At 39.6% G+C, this 10786-nt stretch overlaps 1 protein-coding gene and 1 pseudogene across 4 annotated transcripts; one reads left to right on the forward strand and one right to left on the reverse strand.

Annotated features, from left to right (window-relative positions):
* Positions 1–8: 8 nt before the first annotated feature.
* On the forward strand, positions 9–1072 carry LOC306854780 (pyruvate dehydrogenase [acetyl-transferring]-phosphatase 1, mitochondrial-like; annotated as a pseudogene). The gene is made up of 4 exons: positions 9–18; positions 72–443; positions 554–860; positions 904–1072. The product of its transcript is annotated as a pyruvate dehydrogenase [acetyl-transferring]-phosphatase 1, mitochondrial-like (transcript).
* A 542-nt stretch (positions 1073–1614) lies between these two features.
* Positions 1615–9885, reverse strand: LOC306854636 (RNA-binding protein 39-like). Of its 3 annotated transcripts, none has more exons than XM_079392814.1 (17): positions 9673–9885; positions 7250–7372; positions 6641–6706; positions 5240–5289; positions 4954–5142; positions 4507–4572; positions 4349–4402; positions 4137–4254; positions 3891–4043; positions 3666–3803; positions 3513–3578; positions 3180–3384; positions 2987–3067; positions 2779–2899; positions 2584–2689; positions 2424–2502; positions 1615–2284 (listed from the first exon to the last, which is right to left on the reverse strand). In XM_079392814.1, the coding sequence occupies exons 3-17, from the start codon at positions 6689–6691 to the stop codon at positions 2184–2186; spliced, it is 1578 nt and encodes a 525-aa protein (XP_079248940.1). In that variant the 5' UTR covers positions 6692–6706; positions 7250–7372; positions 9673–9885; the 3' UTR covers positions 1615–2183. The 3 variants fall into 3 exon arrangements, with proteins under 3 accessions (XP_079248940.1, XP_079248941.1, XP_079248939.1); XM_079392815.1 differs by lacking the exon at positions 9673–9885 and adding an exon at positions 6412–6472 and having other exon boundaries at positions 7250–7501; XM_079392813.1 differs by lacking the exon at positions 9673–9885 and having other exon boundaries at positions 7250–7490.
* Positions 9886–10786: the final 901 nt, after the last annotated feature.

Below are 10786 nucleotides of genomic sequence, written 5' to 3' on the forward strand. Positions count from 1 at the left end.
TCATAATGATGACGTTTTGTAATAATCTTGACTTTTTGTGTAAGAATTATGACATTTGTGTTTTTTCACAGACATCAGCAGGTATAACGGGTCAATAAAAGGGTTTGATAGTAATATCGTTCCATCAGTCTCCCCATGTGAAGACAGACGGAGTGCTGCAACGTGTCTACAGAGCCGAGGCATGCTGTTTGGAGTGTTTGAAGGCCACGCAGGTTCTGCTTGCGCACAAGCAGTTAGTGAACGCCTCTTTTACTACATAGCCGTGTCTCTACTTCCAATTAAGACTTTAACTGAGATAGAGGCGGCTGTGGAGAGTGAACGGCCTGTACTTCCGGTGCTACAATGGCACAAGCGTCCCAATGACGATGTTAGCACTGTAGCACAGATGCTGGCAAGCTATACTTCACTAGCCTGAGGACATACTGACAGGAGAGAATAGATCTGCATGAAGATTATTATGACAGCTTTCAGAAACGCTTTCAAGAGACTGGTTAACGATATTTCCTTGGAGGCCCAGGTGGTTCCTTTTGCTTGTTTCATTCACATCTCTCAGAGTGGCTCTGTCTGGTTGCACGCCTGTGTGGCTCAGGTGGACCGAGAAGATCTTCATGTTGCCAATCTGCGTGACAGCAGAGCAGTGCTCGGGGTACAAGGGGATGATGGCAGGTGGTCAGCTCACCGTGTTACCAATGACCACAACCTAGACAAGATGCAACGGGTTCTTTCAGAGCATCCTGCTTCTGAGCGGAAGACAGTGGTGAAACATGACAGGTTATTGGGCCTGTTGATTCCTTTCAGGGCTTTTGGAGACATGAAGTTCAAGTGGAGTGGTGAGCTCTTGAATCGTATCTACGAGGCACGTCCAGAGCTGCTGATCGGGAACGAAAATGCTAAAATGCTCTAGAGCTCTTTCTGCTCTGGAGGATGAGAACAGTGCTACTCATCTGATCCGTCACGCTCTGGGCAGCGATGGCTGTGGCCTCGTTGAACCCAAGGGCAATGCTCAGTCTGCCATAGGATTTGGCAAGAATGTAGAGATGACTTAATTATAATCATTCACTTTAATAGTTAATCTACTTAAAGCTTTACTTTTTAAAAATAATTTAGAAGTGTAATTAAAAACAAAATTACACATTAAATATTGATTAGAATGCAAGGGCTGCCTGGAAAGCATACTGTCAAGTAATATGAATAATAGAGACGATAAAGAAGATACAAAATACAAGAAACTTTGTAAATTGGATAATGACGTCCCCTTCAAAGGCAACTTCAGTTTTGGGAAAAAGTCTCAAGGCACCAAATCTGGTCTGGGGGCGAGGGGTATTGGGTGATTTGATGTTTTGCCAAAAAACATCTCTTGCATGAGATGTGATGCATGGGCAGGTGCATTATGGTGACCAATTGCCCATAGCTGCAGCCGTTTTCATCCTATTGCATCTCTCACCTAGTATTATTCATAATATATGGCTCCATACTTTCTGGACAGCCCTCTTTTTTCAGTATAATTTATTAACATTAACCAATAAATATAGCAGCAAACCTCGGCAACAAAAAAAGACCTCTTTTGCTGTTTTTTTTTAAACAGGAATTCAGTTCAAAGGAAATGAGGTTCACTTTTTTTGTGTTATCTTGGCTTTATTTGAAATGAACTTTCATCAAGGACTTTACAAAAATCAAATCTTGATTAGAAAAACAAGATGCTTCTAAACCTTATGGTCTCTAAATGAACAAAAGAATTGTCAGCCATTTAGTTCCCACAGCTCATAGAGCCAAAAAGTTGAATATGTTCATGTCTGATCAAAATTGCAGTTTAAATCCAAGCCATTTATATTGTGTATCTGTCAATATTGTACACTTCCTCAAGTGAGAAACATGCCAATCAGACCCATCACAAAGACAATATATGTTGAAGGGTGGGGTGGGGGAATTATGTACGAACAATAAAAGATCAAGAAGCAAAATTCAATAAGTAGGCTGTACATAGGAAACTTCTTTTACACCACAGAACTTCTCTCAAAGTCCAAGACCTGTAAGGACACTATGCAAGTGAAAATTAACCTTACTGGTTTTGTAACCAACTTAAAATGAAACAAAACAACTGCCACAGCTTGCAGAACTGTTATTATTGTCCAAAAGTTAAAAAGAGCAAGGCAGAAAAAGTTGAGTTTTCCAGGGGTGATTGATCACCGGCGACTGGGCATAAGAAGCTGTGTTGCCTGCACTGACTCTGGGAAAAGATTGTGGTATGTAGGAAGAGGAACATAAGCTGCTGTGATCATTTTACCTGGAAAATAAAATCGAAAATTCAGGTCATAATACATATGATTCTAGACAGAATACAATACATATCAGATCAAAACATACATTGCTTTAGAATTTGGACAGACGATTCTCCAATCAAGATATACAGAATTTAGAATTACCTCCAAACCAACGTCCATGTAACGCACTGACAGCAGCCATAGCCGCAGGAATGCTGGGACACTTCACGTAGACATTACCCTGAAAAGAATGACAAAATAAAAATTAAATATATATAAGCTATATAAGTAATTAATGCTAACGTTAAAGGGAAAAACATACTTCAGCTGATTTCTTGTCCACGTATATGTGTATGACTCCACCGTGTTTGTTGCACTCTTCAATGACATCATCCTGAATCTCAATTTCCCAACCAGGATCATTTTCTCTGCAAGAAAGCAATGCAGTTCAGGCAAAAATGCTCTTTAACAGTACTTTCTCTATATACCTGTAATTTTGCTAGCTCCTGCTACTTACGAGTTTGGATTGAACATGTTAGACAGCTGGAAACAGTGTGTTGCAATTGGTTGTGATGGTAGATTCAAAGCTTGGTTTGTGGGCACATTGATGTTAAAACTCAATCCAGGGTTCATAGCAGCTGAAAGAAAAGAGATGGATGTTAATTGAAAACCCCATAGGCCTTATTAAAGGCACAACAACTGAACCCAAAAGTCAAGGAACTGACCAGTAGCTGCAGCCATGGCTACCATGGAGCCACTCATCTGAAGGGCCTGTTGAGCAGCAGGTGGGATCTGCATACCAGTACCTAACAGACAAAAAATCTAAGATTTTTAATCCCTGTAAAAAAATCCCACAAGACATTATTCACTTCGTAACAGTAGGAAAGTTATACAGCAAATCAAAGAGTACATCCTTACCTTCGGCCAGTCTGGCCATCAGCTGAAGTCTACCAGTCGTTCCCAGATCAATGCCTGTCCTTTCCAGCTCATCGTTGTCTAGGAAGGAGCTGGCGGTTGAGGCATCAGTACGCTCCGTCACATGTCCCACTTTCATTGGTCTGCCAGCCAACTCAAACCCATTAAGCTGTTCCAGAGCCTTCTTAGCACATTCGGCATCAGAAAACTGTGGGGAAAGAGGAAAGCTAATAAGGTCTTGAGAAGATGAATAACTGCTTCTGGAGCTCGACACAAACTACTTGTCTTGTAATGTCAGAAATTCTGCACCAACACAACTCAACCAAAACAACTTACTGTGATAAAGCCATATCCTTTTGATCTTCCTGTTTCACTGTCCATCATCAGCTGAATACTATCAATCTATGTGAAAAAGGAAACATCAACATGAATAAAAACAAAGTCATAATATAACATTAAGTTAGAAAAAAAATACATGGCACCATTTACCCTTCCAAAAGGCTCAAAGATGCCTCTGAGCATGTCTTCTGTGATGTTAAAATGCAATGAGCCAACATACAGTCTCATAGGTCCAGAATTGCCCTTCTGTAAGTTGTTGGCCAACGCAGCTGCTCTGTTCTTCTCAGCCTGGTCAAACACACAATTTACGATTAGAAGACACCATCGACAAGCAAAATTGCGCAAAAGTTTCAACATTCAGAGGGACTACGTTACCTGTGAAGCCTGCACAATGATTGGTACTCCGAGAAGTCTTTGACCAGAAAGGCCAATTGCCAAAGGTACAGAGGTGGAATCCACAAACTCAATGTACGCAATTCCTTTGGATCTTCTGGAGTTTCTATCGGAGATGATTCTCACATCTCGCACCTTTAAAGAAGAACAATAGGAATTAGAGATGTCTATCCAAATCCAAAGTAGAACAGGCTACTGAGGTAGAAAAATAAATGCACAAACACTGACTTTTCCCACTGCAGAAAAGAATTCTTCCAGGTCTCGTGGTCGGATTCTGGCTGCCAGCTGCATGCAGAACACAGTGCGTGCATCTCTTTCTTCGGGGGTAAGATTATCAATGGGCTGTCTGTTAGCAAAAGACAAAAACAAGCAATGAATTACTATAAATCAGCAAAGAATTTAGTTGAGGGAAACGATTATCAAGGCTGAAATAAACTTACCTTATAGGGCTTTTGTCTTTCTTGAAAGGACTGCGGCTTCTAGACCTTCTACGGCTGAGAGAGAATTTCTATGAATACTTCTGGAAAGACTTTCTATGTCTGAATCATATACAAAACAAGCAACTACCCACACACAACAAAAATAGTATCATAGAAACCTTAGTTTGATGGCAGGTGGTGGGCCAGTCTTCCCCCTGGGAACACCGTTAAATTTCAGGCCAGAACTGTGATTTAAAAACAAGGTTTTCAAGGTTTTTAATCTCAGTAGCTACGAAAACTCACTCTACTGCTAATTCTATATACATGCTGAAAGCTTCAAAGGGGAACACAAGGGTAAATGTTGTACACATTACAGCAAATTCCTTGTTTTGGGGGAAATCTACTCATCTTCTCTGCTGATTCACAACAGACATAAATTGAGATGGCAGCTAAACTCCTCTGCATACATAGTATTCTCTGGAAGACATTTTCACACTCATCAGGAGTACTGTGGGAACCTTTTACTTCAGGTTAACATGCTCACTATGGTAAAGAGCGCTGTTTCTCCAAACTGTGTGGACACTTAACATGAAGATTAAAACCCAAAGCAAAAGACGGCTACGTACAATGGAGCTCTGTAGCGACCACCACGCTCCCTGCTCCTGGAACGGCTGCGGCGTCTCTCCCTGCTGCGGCTGCGCTTCCGATCTTTGCTGCGGCTCCTCCTGCGGTCGTGACTCTTCTTGCGATCGCGACTCCTGCTTCTCTTCTTTTCCCGGCTGCGGCTTCTGCTGCGACTTTTACTCTTCTTTTTCCTTGCAATTTAAAAAAAAAATCAAGTTTAGCAAGAGAAACATTAAGGAAGAGCTTTGTAAGACATAAAATTAACTTAAAGGTTTATACAAAACATACTTCTTGCTCCGCTCCTCGTGGCCATTGGTACTTAAGGACTTGTTGTCATCCTAAGCAGGGTCGATAGAAGACAGCATGAGGAGGACGGCGAAACATTTCAAGTCGTAAGGATAAAGAAGGGATGGGAACAAAAGAGAATATGATATGATCATTAAATAGGAGTTCATTACAGGATTTGAGTGGGAGGACGACAATTACAAGAGGGACCTTTAGAAAGAATCCAATCACATGGCTGCCAATGTCGTTCTTACTTACTAGTGCTTGCATTTACTTGTGTAAGACGGCCAAAAATTCAAGTTCTAGTGCTATACTAGGTATGTCAAATAGCATTGCTTTTTTTAAAGACACTTCATTTATTCATTCATTAAGCAGCCCAACATGTTCAGTACCAAGGCTATCTGAGCCTAAGACCCAAAGTGGCAACGCTAGCAGCCAGCCACTAAACGAACTCCAGTGGTGGATGCCATTCCAGTGATCTTCACCCCATTTGCCTTCGTGGATTGAAAGAGCTTGATGCCACCTCAGTCACACATCTCGCCCTGAAGCAAACAGGGATTCACACGGCTTAGTAATAGCGACTCCCACAGACCATCTCAAGTTGAGTTGTTCTTTTGTAGTTGTTAAAAGGTTAGATTGTTTGATAAATATATTTATAGACTGTATGATAACTATATCCTACAGTGAACGTTATGACATTTTTATGCTGAGCCCCATCATTTCCAGTTCGTAAAACCGCAGAATAACCATTTATGAATACTTTTAAATGTCAGCAGCATGCATAAATACTTTTTTTTTCATCAAAAGCGATGACATTTACAGTATATTCATTTCAGATTATTTTCAAAGTGATGAAGAGTGAATAAAAAGACTCTGTGGATTTTCTTGTGTTTGTCAACTCCAGGATTTCTCCACTGGGGATTATGACATTTGAAGTGGTTTCCTGCCATATATTTATACTGTAAAACATGCAATCTAGTTCTAGCTATTTAGAAAGTAAACTTCCTGATGAAAAAAATATGAAGCTAAGAATACCATGCATACAGTCTCCACAGAGTTCATACCAGCTCTTATGTGCACCCACTGCATTTATTCTGGCGGTACCTATGTATAAATTTGCCTATGTATTTCAACCAAGGGTACCACAGTACATCAATATATTGGGCAATTACTACCTTCATTTTTTTGACAGTTCACACTGGAATTCATGGGAGTAGAGGTGAGATATAGGCAAGTCTACAAAAAGAGATAGATGGGCAATTTATTCATTGAAACCACTATGACAGAAACATTCAAGTTATTGATCTGACAATAAAGACTTAGAGAAAACACGACTGGTTAGCAGTTTCAAATGAAAGCTATACAGATTCCTGACCGAGTTTATTTACTTGCATAAACACCCACCTTTTTATATGGAGCCTCCAGCATTGCTTCAATATCCAAATCATCGGCCATGTTGTTGTTGTTGATCTGCAGACGATGAAAGCGGTATGTTAAAGTGACGTTTAGTGTTTAATCTAAGCACAGAAAACTTATTCTGAAACTACAATACATATATTTGTCCGAACCGTTTCCCAAAATAGCACTTTAAGCTCGGACTGTAACGTTACATTTCTGACTTGCGGACATGCGTGACTGGACGGGGTCATGAAACGCACGTTTAGCATGCTAGCTTCCTGGCTAACTGTTTTTCTCACACAGTATCGCGATCCGTCTAGAATAGATCATATTTTGAACAGCTTTAGACAATATAAGCACATATCATGGACTTTCGTGTAATCAGTAGAGAATCTTAAAGCTTGCTTTGTTAGCACATTAAGTTAGCTAACTGGCTAAAGTCGCCTCGTCTTTGCAACCTAGCTTAAACAACCCACCTTAAACGTCGTAAATACAAGAATTAAATACATGTAATATCAATGTGATCCTCGTATAACACACAATAAGTTGATATTGGTCACATTGTTCTTATAAATAGATCCAAACAGTAAATAGCCATTAGCCTTTCCGTCTTACCTCAGACACTGCGGCCTACAAAGCTTTACAATCCCGACTCCACAAACGAGAGGTAAACCCGGGTCTACTGTCCACTTCTGCTGGCGCTGCAACCCCAGTAGATTAATTCAAATCCACGCAAACCTAAAAAACACAATTGTATTAAGCCAAAACTTGGTCGTTTACTAATACTAATCACAAGGCGCGTGCTGCGGTAACAAACGACAAGCTGACTGGCGGCAAACAGCCACTGCGCGTGCACGTACCATTCTTGTTGCATAAGAGGAAACGCGCGAAACTGTCCACCAGAGGGAGCTCGTGTTACACCCTCAAACCCTCATTTTAATCCTCTGGTATTGTTCATTTACGAGTCACACTCGTGTTGTACGCTGTTAAAACAGACCGGGAGGCCGTGATACTATAGCTAATAATTTTATTTTTGTAAAACGAATGCACAATATTTAATTTCTATGTTACGTAGGGTGAGTTAAGGGTGATTGGGACAGCTTTTGAATTTCCGCCATATGGTTTCTTGCCATAATTTAAAAACATCAGCCCAACACAAGATCCATTTCTGTATACTGAAGATGTTAACTACAAATTTGAAGAGGAAAAAATATATATTTTATAATGAAAGGCTGCGTGACGTACACTTTTCTGTAAACTGAGCCAAAAAAAAAAAAAAAAAATTGGTAACATTTGGTTGATTGGGACAGTACATTTTTTCATTGATTTCGGGTAGTGTAAGACTATTTACTGTATTGCACAGGATAGTTGACAATTTTATATGCGATATTTCCTTTCCTCAGCATTAAGAGTGTTTATTTCTGTTCAACTTAATTTCACAGTTCATAAATCCATTCACAAAGTCATACAACACATGTAACTGAGGCAAAAGAAGGCTTGAAGTCCAAAAGTAATTGAAAACATTTAATAATCAAATACACAACTGCTGAAGGTAAACAAAATAATAATAATATAATTATAATAAATAAAATAAAAATATGCTGGGTGCCCCCATCACCAATTAACCTGCACAAACCTTTAAAAGACACATATATCGTTTGTTACTGCAACAAAATCAGTAATATATATATATATATAAAGCTTCTATTTCAGAATTTTATTTTAGCTAAATCTAGCTAGTTCATGAATATTTTTGTGGTTGATCAGGGCTTGCTCAAATAAAAAGGTTGGAAACCACTGATTTAGGGCATACAGTGCACATACAATGGTTCTCTATTATAAGGTCAATAATGTTCTTAATTAGCAAAGCCTTTAAGCACTGTCCCAATCACCCAAAATTATGCTGTCCCATCCACCCAAATTGTGTTTAAATAAAACAACCTAATTCTGAAAATAGAAACATGATATTAACAAATTTCTTTACTGATTTTGTAGAAGTAGTGCATCATATTTATGTTACCATCAAAAATTTGTAAAATATAGTAGCTATGACAATTTTATTATGAAAACTATCAAAAGCTTATGTCATTTTCCTCAGTTCATGCATTTCATGGCCAACTTCCGGTTTGATACATGCCCCGCCCACCTACATGATGTCACACCAATGAGGTTTTAATTATGTGGTCTTACAGCTAGGACTCAACAAAAAAAAGTTTTTATTTTCACACGTTAGGTTATACTGTCCCATTTGACCTTATGTCCCAATCACCCTATAGCCTAATTTTAGTTCAACATCAAAATGTAATAAAAATGTAACAAAAAAAGTGAACAAGAATGCTTGATCAGAACGTCTTAGTTGAGTCTTCTGATCCTCTTAATGTTTTAGAGTTTCGCTCCTTCACTGCTGTGTGCTTTTTTATGCATTATGGCTGAAAATTACTGAATTTATTTTTACTAGTTCTTAAAACTTTGGTCTGTGTTAAAATGTGTGTTGAGTGGGTGTGTCTATTTTGCAGACAGACAGACAGACAGACAGACAGACAGACAGACAGACAGATAGACAGATAGATAGACAGATAGATAGATAGATAGATAGATAGATAGATAGATAGATAGATAGATAGATAGATAGATAGATAGATAGATAGATAGATAGATAGATAGATAGATGTGCTCTTTCTAAGGTACAAATCCACAAAGGAAGTGTGGGGGTACAAAAGAAAAACAAACAAAGAGAGAAAAAAGTAATCCCTATGGAACATTAAAATCAATGGGGGAAAAACTGCTGCTCTTTTCCTCTCTCAGACCTTGAAGTGAAGAGTCACTCAGCTGACTATGGATTTACACCATACCTCTGAGACCACATAACACTTAGTCAGACAGTGAACAGAACAGTAAACAAATATACCATGAAAAGCAGGCTTATACAATGTAAAATACACATTAACAAATCCATTACTCATATTTTTGATGAGTGAAAATAAAATATGACCCCACATTTTTCTTGGTTTAATCTCATTCTTTCCGTTGACTCTCACCACATCTTGCTTGATGTTCTGCTGGCTGCCAACTTTCCGTAATTAGCTCTCTCTTTCCCTGCGCTCACAGTGAGGCAGAGTGCAGCCAAATGTAATTCTCTCCAGAGGCTTTCCACAGTATGAACATGACACACATCTGGAGGACGCCAGATTCTTGACACGTTACAAAAACCAGTCAGTGCGACCAGTGCAGGACCATTCGTCTTCTTGTATGCACTGCCACCTCTTTTGTCTTATTCACTTTTTCCATTCTGCTCTCCCTCTCTCTCTCTTTCCCTGTTGTGTTTTTTACTGCATGGCTCTGGTGAATGCACTCCCTTTAATCTCATGTCAGACGCTTAATGCACAGTAATTTTTGGTATTTGGAGAACACTTCCACTTGTTATGAAAGGAAGAAACAGCCTTGCATGTGTTTCCACCACAAAAATACCTGCTGGGTATGTGCAGAAGTTAATTGTTACTTTGTAAAACAGCTTGGAAGATGAATCATAGTTCAAAGCAGTTTAGAGAACGGCACATCTGAACTGAAGACGGCACCATATGTTGGTAATGTCATTCATAATGTTAACTATGTGCATGACTATAGGGGGAAAAAAATCCTATTAAATGTACAGAGAGACACCAAAAGCTGTTTGTTTGCGTGCGATCTGCATGTACGTGTGTAGGCTGTATTAGCTGGGGGAAAGGTTGAGTGTGGAGTGAAGCATTCTTTCCATTACCCTGACCAAATCAATGCACTGAGCTCCCAACCAGAACGACACGTCCCCTCCCCCACTCCAGTGGTGACAAGGGGGCCAGTGGAAAAAGTTGACCCAGGCGCAGCACACTAGCTGGCCTAATTGCAGTTCTGGCCTCCTGCTTCTTTTCCTGGTGCTGGACAGTGGTTGCCCCAGCGCATGTCCTCCCTATGCGGATAAATATTCAAGCACATGGACACAGGAGCAACTGTTGCAAAAATACATATCCATTAGTTGTTAAAGGAATAGTTCCCCAAAAATGAAAATATCCTTAAAATGTTCTCACCTTCAGGCCATTCAGGGTAAAGATGAGTTTGTTTCTTCATCGTAAGAATTTAGCATTACATCACTTCATTTCTAAGCAATGGATCACCTGC

The sequence above is a fragment of the Barbus barbus genome (genome assembly GCF_936440315.1).
Source record: "Barbus barbus genome assembly, chromosome: 35".
Taxonomy (NCBI): domain Eukaryota; kingdom Metazoa; phylum Chordata; class Actinopteri; order Cypriniformes; family Cyprinidae; genus Barbus; species Barbus barbus.